Source organism: Suncus etruscus, chromosome 2 (assembly GCF_024139225.1).
Source record: "Suncus etruscus isolate mSunEtr1 chromosome 2, mSunEtr1.pri.cur, whole genome shotgun sequence".
Taxonomy (NCBI): domain Eukaryota; kingdom Metazoa; phylum Chordata; class Mammalia; order Eulipotyphla; family Soricidae; genus Suncus; species Suncus etruscus.
The window spans coordinates 5,816,871-5,830,589 of record NC_064849.1 but is presented as its reverse complement, the minus strand read 5'-3'; the positions used below and the strand labels follow the sequence as shown (position 1 = coordinate 5,830,589).

Below are 13,719 nucleotides of genomic sequence, written 5' to 3'. Positions count from 1 at the left end.
GGATGCCAGGATTCTAACTACATTAGGTCATGGATCGGCTGCTTGCAAAGCAAACATCGCTGTGCCATCTCTCTGGCCCTAGAAAGCTTTTTTAATCTCTCAGCACAGGCTCTTTGCTCAGTTGGAGAAATGTCCGTGCCATCAGGCCACTGTTCAGAGGGTCAGTTACCATGGACTGTGTCCTGTATTCACACCGGTAATGGGGGTCCCAGGCTCACACACCAGTAACAGAATACAGGTGCTATAGTGGTTGGTTCCTGGCCTGTCACGTCTACATGTGTCTTGTGTTCATTCCACTGGGAACAGAGGTCTCTAGACTCTAAGGACAGAGCTGGTGCCAGAGGCAGGAATTGCCCAGGATGAACCATGGGACAGTACTAAACCCAAGGAAGAGGCAATACTGGAACTTCAGAGAAGTGTGTTTCTGGGAGATTAAGACATTCCTCCCCCCCCCCCCCGCAAAAAAAAAAGACAGTCCCCCACTCCCAGTACTGTGTTCCAGGAACACATGTGTGGCACAGGCCTTCCAATAGCTGCTATGGGAAAATGGGGCAGTGCAGGTTGCTTGCTGAGTCTCAGCTCATTTGTCTGTCTCCATTCGGGACCCCTTGCAGAGAAACACAGACCCACATCTGGTCACCTTTGTCCCTGCAGGGAGGCAAAGGCTCACAGTGACTGCAAGTACCTGGGTGAGCTGGTCCCAGGTGCAGGCGGCTTGACGTCACTCCGATGCAGTACCAGCGGTAGCAAGATCAGCATCCTTCTCCACAAGGTGGGGTGCCCTGGATGCTGGCCCTAGCCCCAAAGCCACTCAGAACTCAACGCAAGGCTCCCAGAATAAAGTGCCCTCCAGCTCCCTGAGAGAAGATCACCCCCAGTCTGTAGCCTTCGTGCCTAAACCCTGTAATCAGCCACTTCTGCCTAGTGCAGACCCACATTTTCAATCCACATTGCTAGAGCTCTTGGGCTACTAACAGCAGCTCTAATAGTGCGGAATCTGTATGTCCAGAAGCAGGGGCCCCCATGGGCCAGGCTGGGGCGCTGCCACTCTCCTAACGCCACTGGTCATTTCCTCTCGGCCAGCCTCGTCTTGGTGGGTGACTGAGCATTTGCTTGCCGGGGCAGTGACTTTAGAGCTGACACCCCCTGTTCATGGGGGATGCACCAGGCTGCAGCAAGTGTGGTGTGTCCCAGTACCTAAGACCCCAGCACCCACTTGTACTCCCGCATTCTCTCCCCCCAGGCTGACAATAGCCCTGACTCCAGAATCTGTTTCTATGATGTTGATATGGACACGGTGATGATCTTGGACTTCAGAACAGGACAGCTGGAACAGAGGGAGGCACTGGCTTTCCAGGGCCAAGAGGCGAAGAAGTAAGACTACAGGTTGGGATGTCTAGACAGCAGCTCAGCAACCTATTGGCTGAGGTGAAGGGTGTCTGGCACCCTGCCCTAAAGGACTGACTCCAAGTCTCAGGAGTGGCTGAGTCAGTGCCTAAACCTGGCTGCAGCTGTGTTAGGGATTTCCATGCTAACACGTTGACCCACAATCTCCATGGTTCCTTTGGTGCTTTGGTGCCGGAAATTTGGTACCTGGATCAGTGTGTCTTGGTTCCCAGAAGACGGGGCCTCAACACTGTCACTGGCATGGTACCACCTGATGAGCAGCGGGTATAACTGAACAGTGCTCAGGAGAGCTGCTCACTCTGGTCACCCCACTCATCCCTCTGAGCCACACACAGCCTTTTCTCTGTCATCCTTGTGTCCCTTCTCTGGAAGCTTCTCTGATGCCTCAGTGAGCACTTTTTGATTCATTTCCTACTGTTGCAGTTCAGCCGCCCTCTCTTCAAACTCTCCTAGGTGGGTTTCCTGTCTCTATCCCCAGATCTGGTCATACTGGCTCCCACCTATCTTCCAGTGCTTCTCTGGAACCATGCAGTACTACCAAGCAGGGACCCCCCTCAGGTCCCCCAAGTAAATGGTTGACCTTCTAAGGCTGGTAATATTAACTGGGCAGAGTGCCAGGACGGAGCATGCCCCCACAGAGCACCCGCCACCGGAGGGCAGCCCTGAGCAAGTTTCAGCAGCATCTCCATGCTCAGGCTTCCCTCTATCCAGGACACAGGTCTTTGGAGATGACCAACTGCTGAACCTTCTACCCCTGAACCACTTCTGGGATCAGAGCGAGCCGAGACTTTTCGTGTGCGAGGCACTGCGGGAGACACCTGAAGCCCTGCTGCAGACTGAGGACACCCCAGGCTTCAAGGTACCTGGAGATAGGACAGGCTGAGGAGAGGGAAATGGGGGGTTAAGGGCAGAGGTACTATAGCTGGGCATACCCTGTGCTCACCGTCTCCCCTAATCGGCTAGGTTCCCTACCTGGCCTAAGAAACTGCGTTGTCACTCACCAGCTCCCCTGGCCTTGAGCACTGCCTCTCCCTGATGCCACTGACACATCTCCACCCTGGTGTCCAATAGGGTGTCACACGCTCCCCAGGAGTGTTCCCCTTTTCCTGAGAACCACCAATGAACCCCCCAAACTGCAGAACCCTCAGTCAGCAACTACCCTGCATAGGTGACAGCTGTAGGCATGTGGGCAATGGCAGATTCTGTGAGCTGAAGGGCCCCTGTGGCTCCTGGGCTGCAGGGAAAGTCCCCATGACATCCCTTTTTCCTGCATGATGGTCCTGCACCAAGTCTGCTCCATTCTGGTGGTCGGCAAGGAGTCTTGGCCTGTGGGATCTGAGTACGAGTGTAGCCTCCTTCCTACAGGCTGAGGTGCTGGTCCTGTCCTTCTTCGTTTCTGAAGAGCATGGTCTCCTGCTTCAAGACAGCTTCTCCCGGCCCCCCACCTTCCAGGCTCTACTCGGGGTTCAAGTGCCCTATTATTACTTCACGAAGCAGGTGCGAGGGTTGGCCCCTCCCATTCACTTTTGGGGGTGGACGCGGGCTCCCCCACAGTGCACCTCCAACACACAGCCAGCGACATGAGGTCTCTGGCAGAGGGACAGTTATGAGGTGCGGACAGTTGTCCTGGGGCCAAGGCTCAGGCTTCCTGCGCTTCCCCTACAGCACCACGCCCTCTGCTTTCCTGTCCCATCTGAACCCAGCTGCTTTTTGCTCCCACCACAGAACTTCCGGGAAGAGCAAAATCCTTGCATATGGGCACATGCAGTGGGCCCAGTGGTCTGCCCAGGCTATGGTGCCCTCACCATCCCCTCATGGCTTCCTTTCCCCCTTACCTTCTCATGCTCTCTACCTGCTATTTCTAAGGAGATTTACATGAGGCAGTCCAAGAACAGACATCCCACTTTTTCTCTGTACTTCAGGCTCCCCCCATTCTTTAAGCACTCACATTCAGTTTTTGACCCCATGTGGCAGTAGGCCACCTCTGCCTCCACCTCCCACCCAGTACTATACTGATGCTCACAGCCATGTTCTAGTGTGACACTTCCCATATGCCAATGTGGTACTCTGACAACATGCAGACATTGATCCCACAGGGAGATGGACTTCTGACCCTAGCACTGTCTAGAATGTTCAAACATCAGGCTGCATTCCCGCATACCTGTGCCGCCTTCTTGGTCCTACATGTCCCAGCACAGGGTCTGCTCAGGCTGGCACTACAGGCCTGCTCATGCCTGCATTTGGGCCTGTGCACAAGTCTGCATGGGCTTACATGTGAGCCCGTCGAGTGAGATACCTAACCACATGCCTGCCATTATTGCTTAGCCCGGCGAAGCTGACTATCAAGAGGACCGAGGGATCTCGGGGCCACACCATGTGCCCCAGATGGTGGGCAAGAGGCCCCTGCGGGATTTTGTGGGGCTGGAGGACTGCGACAAGGCCACTCAGGATGCCATGCTCAACTTTAGTTTCTTCGTCACGGTGGGAGACATGGACGAAGCCTTCAGGTCCATCAAGCTCATCAAAAGGTGAGAGGCCAGCAGGGCTGTGTAGTGGTTCAGTGCTCATCCTAGTGTCGTGCTCAGATGCCCCACACTGCCTGCCATGTGGTGCATGTACCTTCTCCAGCTCTAGTTTTGTTCTTTTTCTTTTGAAGCAGTGTTTCTTGGGAAGGACTGTTGGGGGCCACAGGAAATAGTCACATATCTGGGGATCCACCACAAAATACCAAGCAGACAGGTGTGAAGAATGGACATGGGGGAGGGCCATGATTGGGATAATGATTGAGAAACAGTTTAAAGTATTCTGGACTTCTCCTAGAGAAATTCCATGGGGCCTGAGAGATAGCACAGTGGTAGGGCATTTGCCTTATACGCAGCCAACCAGGACTGACGGTGGTTCAAATCTCAGCATCCTAATGGTCCCCCGTGCCTGCCAGGAGTGACTTCTGAGTAATCCCTGAGTGCCGCCAGGTGTGACCCAAAAGCCAAAAAACAAAACAAAAAGAAACACTTGAAATTCCTGTTCTGGAAATTATCGCTACTGAGCACTTGGAACAACAAAGCACAGGGCCTTACTGTTCCTCTCATTAAAAGTATCAGAGTTCAATGGGGCCAGAGAGATAGCATGGAGGTAGGGTGTTTGCCTTGCATGCAGAAGGATGGTGGTTCGAGTCCCGGCATCCTATGTGATCCCCCAAGCCTGCCAGGAGCGATTTTAAGCGTAGAGCCAGGAGGAACCCCTGAGCGCTGCCAGGTGTGACCCAAAAACCAAAAAAAAATGTCAGGGTTCTAAATCCTGGGACATGGATGTGTCCACACCAAAAGCCTGATTCTCATCCTTGGGACCCCAGAAATTAGTAGGATAAAAGAAACTAAATTCTTGTTTTAGAACTAAAATTTCTCAAAGAAATTTGGCCTGGAACTGTAGTATATAGCAGGAAGGTCATTTGCCTTGCATGTAGATGACTTTGGTTCGATCCCTAGGATTCCAAATGGTCTCCTGATCACCACCAGGTGTAATCCCTGAGTGCAGAGCCAGGAGTAACTGCTGAGTATCACCAGGTATAGTTCCCCCTCCAAAAAAAATTATGTTCAGGTGCCGGAATGATAGCACAGCAGTAGAGCGTTTGCCTTGCATGCTGCTGACCCAGGATAGACTGGGTTTGGTCCCCAGCATCCCATATGGTCCCCCTGCCAGGAGCAATTTCTGAGTGTAGAGCCAGGAGTAACCCCTGAGCATGGCCAACTGTGGCCCAAAACACAAAAAAAAAAAAATTACGTCCAGATTTTTTTGTCTAAAGAGCACCCCTGGCTCTGTGTTTGAAAGACCATGTGATACCAGGCATGGAACCGGGATCAGCTGCATAAGGACAGTACCTTTGCCCACCACATCCCCATTTTCTTTCACAATCAGTACAAAGGAAAAGGACTGTAGGAGACAATGAGGGGTGCGTCCTATGTACTTGGGGTACCAATGGGCTGGTCTACACCAAGTTACCCTGTAATACGGAGGTCCTAGTTGCTCAGGTGTTTTCACACCCCAGTCTGTTTTTTGTTTCTTTGATCTTACTACCCACACTTGCCTGGAGCTTGGGGGCCTCCTCAATGGTGGACAGTAGACAACCTGGTTCTCACCCTGGCTTCAGTGTCACTTGCAGTTCAGGAAGACCAGTGGGGAGCTGTATCCCCAGGGTGCACATCTCTGGCAGCTATGAGGCCCAGCAAACAGGAGGGAGTTCCAGTTTCCCAACCCAGCAGTACAGCCCCCCATCACCTTCCTGTGCTCTGAGCTCGGCCACAGCCATGGCAGCCCCCAACAACAGAGAAAACAAGGTCTTCAATGGCAACGAGGGGTGAGCACAGGGCCTAGGCAGCAGCAGGGTTGCATTTATTTTAATTTAGAAAAATAGGAATGACGGACCTTCTTCAGCCCAGTAAAGCTGTAATCATTTGATGATCAGCTGAGTCCTGGACACACCCATGTGTCTGTCCCCAAAGAGAGGTGGCAGAGTGATCCTGGCCTTCGCCTTCCAAGTCTAGGAGGAGCCGTGGGCTATGGTATAGAAGCCTCGTGGGGATGTTGGGTGGAAGCCACACTCCAAGCATGTGCTGCACATCTAGACAACATGTCAGCACACCCGCCTGATATCGTACACCGTGCAAATGGGAGGGGTTGACCCTTTGGTTTCTAGATTGTTCTGTCCCACCAGAGACCACGGCAGGGCCTCAGCATGGTGACTCTACATAGTCATTATCAAGCCCCCGGCGGAAGCGTGCAGTCAGTGAGCGGCTGATGACAATCACACGGGGAGCCATGCAGTCCTCCCTTCGGTGTAGAATGTTCCAGATGAGCATGGCCGCTGCGAGGGTGGCAAGCAGGCAGGCCCCAATGTTCAGGTAGCAGGACCAGGACAGATTGGTGTAGGGCCCGATTCTGTAGAAGGTCACCAGCCCGATGACTAGGACAAAGCCTGTGAGTGAAGACAGTGCTTAGAGCAGGACTAGACCCAACCCCATCCTCCATACTCCTGCCCAGACAGATCAGACCCCCACCAGGGCCCACAGGGCCATGAACCAAGTCTCTTTATACAGTGTATCACAAAGATTTTCTTTGGGGTCCAGGAGGGACTCACCTCCATGTCTCCCTCCACCTTCCCTGTTTGTGCCCCCCCTTCCTCCAAGGCTCCCTAGATTCTTGGCACTTCCGTGGAGACTAGACAAACCAAGACGTGTGTCACACCTGATGGCAGTGGGAGAACACTTAATTAAGTACCAGTCCCACTTGTCTGATGGGGAGAGGCTGCACTCTAAAACCTGTTCTGTGTGCCCCAACCCAAACTGTTTGGCCCTTCTGGATAGAAAGGGCTGTGAGGCATGTGGGGTCAGAGTGTACTAAGGGATAGGATGTGACCTAGCACCTCCTGAACCAATTTCTGCCCAGTTGGCCAAGAGGCAAAAACAGGATCCAGGCAATCAGGCCACCATCAGACACACGCTTAGCCATCAGCCTCAGGAAGGGATCCTGGCCCTGCAGAAGGCTCCGATTGCTCACTTTGGCAGCACATATACTAAAATTTGAACAATACAGAGAAGATTATTAGCATGGCCCCTGCACAAGGATGATATGCAAATTCGTGAAGCGTCCCATGTTTGTTTTGTTTTGTTCTAAAAAAAAAAGGCTCCCCAAGGGGACGGGGAGGAGGAGGGAGGGAGAAAAAAAAAAGGCTCCCTGAGCTCTCACACACTCGCATGCCTGGTCCTTGTTCTCAGTCCTCTGAGAATCCCCATGCCATAGAGAAAGCCCACTGGGGAAGGTCCCAGCAGGGACTAAGAGACCCCACAAGGCTTCTGGGGCCTGGATTGCTGTCAGAGGCTTTGGGGTCACTAGTAGGAAGGAAGAAGCCTGGAGGTGTGGGACTCTGGCTCAGTGCCCACTGATGTGCCTCTGTGTTCAGCAGCCCCTGGAATCCCTAATCTCTGGTGAGGCAGGGTACAACAGATGCTGAGACCCACTCTGTCCTTGCTATTCACCCCAGACTCCTCTAGCACGGTTCTATGAGGCTGAGGAGCTTCTCTGGACACCACTTTGAAAGCCGTACGTGCTGGGCTCCATCAGCAACATGTGTTTGCATGGCAAACAGCCCTTTCCTGAGAGCTGGCGCCCGGCCCTGAGTCACAATCCTGTCTGCTGCCCAGCCCGGCCCATCCCTCTTCCTTCCTGTGGCTTCTTGGGCCAGCCGTGGTGTCCAGTACAAGCCTTCCCTGCAGCAGCTGTCAGGCAGTGTGGGCAGTGCCGGAGCCCCACACGCTGAGCTGTGGCAACTGCTGAGAACAGGTGGGAGGGCATCCCAGGTTCAGCCTAGAACACCATAGGTTCCTCCTGGGTCTCCCTCATGCTCCATGCTGAGGGAGGTCCTCTGGAAAAGGCTGTTGGGGACAGGATAGATGAATGAATGGTGGAGGGTAGATGGTGAATGGATGTATCAGGCTGCTGATGCTGGGTAGATAAATGGATTAATGATGGATAGGTGAGTGGGAGATGATGCAGGAGAGCCTCAGCATGGATGGTGGGCAGGTGGATGGATAGGAGCTGATATGTGGACAGGAACGGGGGTGAATGTGCAGTCGAGAGGGGCTGGTACATAGGAACAAGCGCGGGTGCAGAAAGGCAATCTTACATACCCAGCCAAGTGCTGGTTTATCATAACAGACCATCCCTAAGAAGGCCCAAGTGTGAAGAACAGGCAGTTCATATAGATTGAGAGCAGGCTGCCTGAAATGTGGGTGTGCACCAGACATAGCTGTCAGTGATCACAGTGATGGCCCAGGAGGGAGCCCTGGAGGGCCACAGGGGGCCTCACATGGGTCTTCTTGCACCTTGGAAACACAGTAGGTGGTGGTGGGGAAGATTCTGAGGGCCTTCAAGTTCCCACCCAGGAGCCCAGGGCAGGTGCTCTTCAGTCGCCCTCATCCCAGTGTCTTAGAGCAGAGATGATAAGGAATGAATGGCAGGTAGGCCTGGGCACAGCCTGTATCCCGAGAACTGCCTCCACACCCAGGGATATGCTGCAACATCCAGCAGTTCAGTGTGGGCTGGAGCTCGGGAAAGCAAATGAACAAGCAAGGGGACAGCTGAAGAGCTAGCTAGACAGAACAAGACTCAGGCAGCTCATCTCTGTCACCTCAGGGTCGCTGTGGGCTAAACCATACACCCTTATGTGTGGTCCCTACACACAGGGCTTTGATTCTCAGAAAGTGAGGCTCTTTTTTATTTTGTTTTTGTTTTGGGCCACACCCAGCAGGCACTCGGGTTACTCCTGACTTTGCACTCAAAAACCACTCCTGGCAGGCTCAAGGGACCATATGGGATGCCAGGGATCAAACCTGGGTTGGTCCCTGGTTGGCCATGTGCAAGGCAAATGCCTTACCCGCCGTGCTATCGCTCAGATCCTGATAGGCAGGCTCTTCTTGGGTGGCACAGAGACTCACAGATAGGGAGAAAGGGTCAACTCTGAGGTCTAAGTAGGAAAGCCAAAAAAAGATGAGAAACTCATGATGATTTGAGGTGGAAAGGGACATGGAGTCAGGGTGAGTGAAGGGATGCAGAGCTGCTTAGCTCTGGGGTGAAGATACAGGTACAGGGATATGTTCCCAACTCGTCTCCTTCCTCCTGCCCAGCACCTTGCCCCCGCCCATGCTTGCATCACAGGTAACTGTGGCCTTTCCTCTGGCTGGGGCAGGATTTCCTGGCGCCCTTATGTCTCTGTGGCTGCTGAGCACCCGGGGCAGAGGAAAGGCCCGTCTAAAATTAGCAGGGCCGTGCAGAACGGGCAGTGCTGCTTCGGGACTGTTTGTCAATGGAGCATGCCTAAACAGGGCCAAGATGCATTTCCGTTCTGGGCAAAACAGCCTGGTGGGAGCCAGAGGTCGGACACAGGGTGCAGCCACCAGTAGCCTGGGGAGCCAGTTCCCTGCAGTGCGCACAGAGGGGTTGCTCCATCAACCTCACAGAGGTGGTCCCCGCTACACCTGGGAGGGTCAATCCATTGCCAGGCCAAGTTCATTCCAAAGGGACCTTGACCCAAGTGAGCACCTGGAGGTGTCCCTGCAGTGACCAGAGGCCAGTTTCATGTCCCCAGTCCACAACAAGGGCCAGTACTGCCTCAGAGGCTTCAAACAAGGCCCCCTGCATTGCAGGAAAGTAAACAGGCAAAGGTTTCTGTCACCCCCATCCCTAGGGGGACAGGACAGGACCATGATTCAGAGCAGCAGAGGGCTCACTCATAGCCTCTCCCTGTGGATCACCACGGTCACACCCCTGGCTCCCTGTGGGACTGAGAATTGCACATGGAAGGGAGTAGGACCCCTGTATCATGTCTACAGGCCTCCCACTGTTAGCTTTTGCAGCATTCCATTCTGCTGACCAGGTAGAATTGCTTCTCCCTGCCTACACTGTTGCACCATACCGCCAGGTGCCCATGGGGATCTATACTTGTGCTTGTGAGGGTGGGGTGTCCCTGCCACCCAGCACAGACGGTCAGGATCCAACAGAGCAATGTTCCACGGTGAACATTATCACCTATCCTGGGTACCCCTCTCACAAATTTCTGCCTCCCTTTCATCCACTCAGCAGGGCTGTCGCTGCAGCTTCCCAAGGCCTCGGTTTCATCTGGGGGTCTGGGGTGGGTGGGGTGCAGGCTACTCACTTGCCAGCTGGAAGGCCGCAGCCATGGCCTCCTCCCAGCACTGGGACTCTGGTGACAGCAGGGGCAGGCCAGCAAGCCCCAGGACGAAGGTGAGCAGGCCCACAGTGAGTGCCGCCGTGGCCACCAGGTTGCAGGCGCGCATCATGTCGAACTGCACTATGGGCCGAGGGAGAAGAGGGCAGTGGGCAGTCAGCAGCAGGTACCCCAGCCTGGCCTCCCAGCAGTGCCACCCAACCACTCCCTGCCGTGAGAAGGTCAGGGCCCTGCACCCTTTCTCTGAACTCCCTTAGGCCCCAAGCTGCTTTATAATTGACATTGGGGTGGGGGCACTGCCTTAGCTCCTGTTGAGAATCTTCGTGCTTTGGGAGTTTTATGGTTTGGGTCCATACCCAGTGATGTTCAGGGGTTACTCCTGGCGGGCTTGGGGGACCATATGGGATGTTAGAGGAGATGCTGGAGATTGAACCCAAGTAGCTGTGTGCAGGATAAACACTCTACCAACCCCTGTCCTGGGGGCCAGCTGGCACAGTGAGATGGAAACCTCCAGCCTGGATGGGGGTCAAGCCCAACAATGGGCAAGGTTGTGTGCCCCACTGTACCCCGAGATTGAAGGATCTCACCTTTCAAGTTTAGACCTATACTGCATGCCAGCCAAGGTTACTCTGGTGGTGTGGTAAACCACACAGCAGCCCATAGTGCAAGAGCATCCAGGGGCAGATAGTCACCTCCACTCTCTTCCCGAATTTTTGCCCTAGGCAGCGTGGTCTATGGCAACACACCAAATGAGCTGTACAGCCAATGTTAAGGCTGCTGCAGAGACTAGATAACCCAAAAAGTCTGGCTGCACCGCTGGGCACAGGGTGTTTGGCATCGACTGCAACAGAAACTAACAAGGGAGGAGATACAAGGGCTACTAGATTGGCCATAGGCAGTGGTAAGCCATTGTTAGGGCCTCAGGCCTGTCCAGAATCATTCATCCCCTTGCTGTACTCAGGGCTTAGACTGAACCTCTGGCTCTTCACAGAGCACTTTTGCTACCTTCAACCACCCACAATTCTGGGGCCAGGGCACAGAAAAATGCATCACTGATGGAGGCCGGCAAAGGTGCAGGGACTATATAGCAAAGCTACAGCCTCCCCCAGGCTCTAAGCCCTGGTGCTGGGATGAGCTGCCCCGATCGTGTCTCAGTGTCAGGTGTTAAGGGTTCAGATTCACAGTCTAGCTGGCACCTGTGCGAGACACAGTTGCGTGTCCCTAGCCTCTGAGAGACAAATTACACGACTGTGCCAATGTGACTGCCCCAGTAGGTACCCTTGCAAAAAGGTAGGACCAACCCCAGTGTTGTGAGGACTCAGGATATCCCCATGCATGCTTTCACAGGTGGGAAGTGCACCTGAAACAATAGGGCCCCTTGCCAAAGGCTGCCCAGCGAACAACTTGGAGTGTAGAGGCAGCCAGGCCAAGACGGGAATGTCAGGTCCCCTGGGTAGTGCCTCATCCCCAGTTCTAGCATTGTCCCATGTCCTCTGGCTTCCTTGGATAATAGTGAGCAATCTCAGCTTCCAGGCACTGCGCCATTGGGCCACATATCAACAGTGCCCTGAATCAAAAGAGTTAGTTCGAGGACAGTGGCAGGAGCCATGTTTCTCTCTGGCATCCTATATAGTGCGTCAAGGGCACATGAGCATCCCCAACCCCACCCACAGCCTGCAGGCTGGGCCTGTTCAGTTGTAGCAGCTGGGGGCCAGTTCCTGCCATTCCTCACACAAAGCTGCCACATCCAGTCAGTGCTGTTCTGTGGGCACCATCCTCATGGCTGATTGTGGCACTTTGGCCACCTGCTCATGTCCTCGTGCCCCTGTATCCTTGTGAGAAGCTTCTGTGACATCTGCCTGATGGTGAACAGATGGTTCAGAGAGGTGGGTGTTCTGAAGAGCACTGTGGGTAGTAAGGGACCATGTCCTACCTGTTCAGGGGGCACAAGGTGTGTCCTCTTGCTCAGGGTGGCCAAGCCTCACCAGAGGGGCACAGGGACAGGGATGGAGGGTGCAGTGGGAGCTGAGCAGGGCAGAAGCTCTCCCAGATTGTGGGTATCACTCAGACACCTAGGGCCTGGGCTACCTGGGACTGTCATCATGGCAACCAGTGCTTGGGCCTCCAGCCCTTGGCTGGCACAGTGACCAGCAGTCGCAGCCATCCTTCCCACCATCCAAACATTTGGCCATAGCAAATGTAGTCATAGCACCCCAGGGGTGAGTGATGCTGCCCCCAAGCCTCTTAGATGCCCTTTGGCCACTGGGCTGCCTCAAGGGCTTGAGGGGCACAGACCTCTGCCTGTGAGGTGCTCTACAGCCATCTCCCCCTCTCCCAAGCCCCCAGCCCAGACTCACATTTGACGGTGCCTCGGGACTCCTGGAAGCCAGCTGACTCAGAGCCCCAGCCCACGGCCTCGCAGTCCTGCGTGTCCTGCCCCAGGGCTCGGGCCCCAGCAGTTGGGGGAGGCCCACGGCCCCTGTTGGCCAACCAACATGCGTGCCACAGCCCCACGCTGCGCCTGCGTCCGTCCTCCAGTGTCTGGTACACCCAGTCAGGTGTGAAGGCTGCCACATTGTTGAGAATAAGGGAGACCAGGGCCACGAGCACGGCCATCACCACCACTTTCTGAACCGTCATCGCCGGCGGCCCTTCACGTCTGTGTGCCGCCCCGCCGCTGCCACCCGAGGAGCTGCGCTCGGATGGGCTAGAGGACATCGGCGCTCATCCTCGGGGGCCTGGGTGCGGGCTGGCGCCCCTCAGGGGCCCCGCTCCCCGCCTCTTGGCACCTGGAGCTGGGCCAGCACCGCTGTGACCGAGGCCTGGCCCATCCCGAGAGGAAATGGGTCCAGAAGCGCCGTCTTCTGGCACCCGAGGCAGCGGTTGAGCTCGGAGGTCCACTTGTCCCCTCTGGGGCCTGAATGATGAGTATGGTTCGTGGGACAGCAGGCAGTGCCTCACTCCTGGGCCCTCTGTTTGGGGTACAGAGGTGCAGAGCTGCAGGCAGGCACGTCGGAGCCCAAGCAAGCTATGGTGCAGAGCACGTCTTTGGAGCTTTCAGCCGCAGGCAGCCCTGGAGAGCAATGCCTGGGCCTGCACGGAAAGTGTGTGTGCGGGCTCCCTGCTCTTCTCTCTCCTCTGCGAAGAGAAAAGGAAATGGTTGTTTTCCAGGCTGTTTTTGGTGAGCTGGAGGGCGTAGCCAACTGCAACAAATGGCAGCCAGACACTAACAGGACGTGCTTCCTGATAGGAAAGGCAGGGGGGCTCCCCGGAGCCTGCACAGCCCCTCCTCTGCCACCCCGCCTAGCTTCCTCACCCTCCCATGGGACACTGAGCACACCTGTCCAACTGCACCTGCCACCCACCCTTGGTGCCTGGCACTGAGCACAGTGCCCACGGTCACGGTCACTCTAGGGAGACCTGTTTGGATGTGGGCCATGAGGAGCCAGAGGCCAGCACCTCTTCCAGCAGACATTGGCCCCACTGGGAACACTGAGGGGCAGAGCGTGGCCAGGACAGCTTCTAGGAATGGTCTTGCTGATGGAAAAAACAGGAAAAGAGTGGTTCCCTGT

The 13,719-nt window shown here is 55.1% G+C and overlaps 2 protein-coding genes and 1 non-coding gene across 3 annotated transcripts in view; 2 read left to right on the top strand and 1 right to left on the bottom strand.

The window, feature by feature from the left end:
• IFT140 (intraflagellar transport 140) overlaps window positions 1-13,719 on the top strand; it is a 40,143-nt gene that overhangs the window by 19,396 nt on the left and 7,028 nt on the right. Inside the window, exons 13-17 of the mRNA XM_049768404.1 lie at window positions 655-772; window positions 1,244-1,374; window positions 2,119-2,266; window positions 2,773-2,904; window positions 3,733-3,935. Of these exons, the coding sequence (XP_049624361.1) occupies window positions 655-772; window positions 1,244-1,374; window positions 2,119-2,266; window positions 2,773-2,904; window positions 3,733-3,935 (732 nt within the window). The remainder of the gene's footprint in view (window positions 1-654; window positions 773-1,243; window positions 1,375-2,118; window positions 2,267-2,772; window positions 2,905-3,732; window positions 3,936-13,719) is intronic.
• Window positions 5,776-13,310, bottom strand: TMEM204 (transmembrane protein 204). Its single transcript, XM_049768406.1, has 3 exons — window positions 12,505-13,310; window positions 10,115-10,270; window positions 5,776-6,379 (listed from the first exon to the last, which is right to left on the bottom strand). Exons 1-3 carry the CDS (start codon window positions 12,863-12,865, stop codon window positions 6,135-6,137), a joined length of 762 nt encoding a protein of 253 aa, XP_049624363.1. The 5' UTR covers window positions 12,866-13,310; the 3' UTR covers window positions 5,776-6,134.
• Window positions 6,953-7,062, top strand: LOC126002195 (U6 spliceosomal RNA). Its single transcript, XR_007492963.1, has one exon. It is a non-coding gene; the product is annotated as a U6 spliceosomal RNA (small nuclear RNA).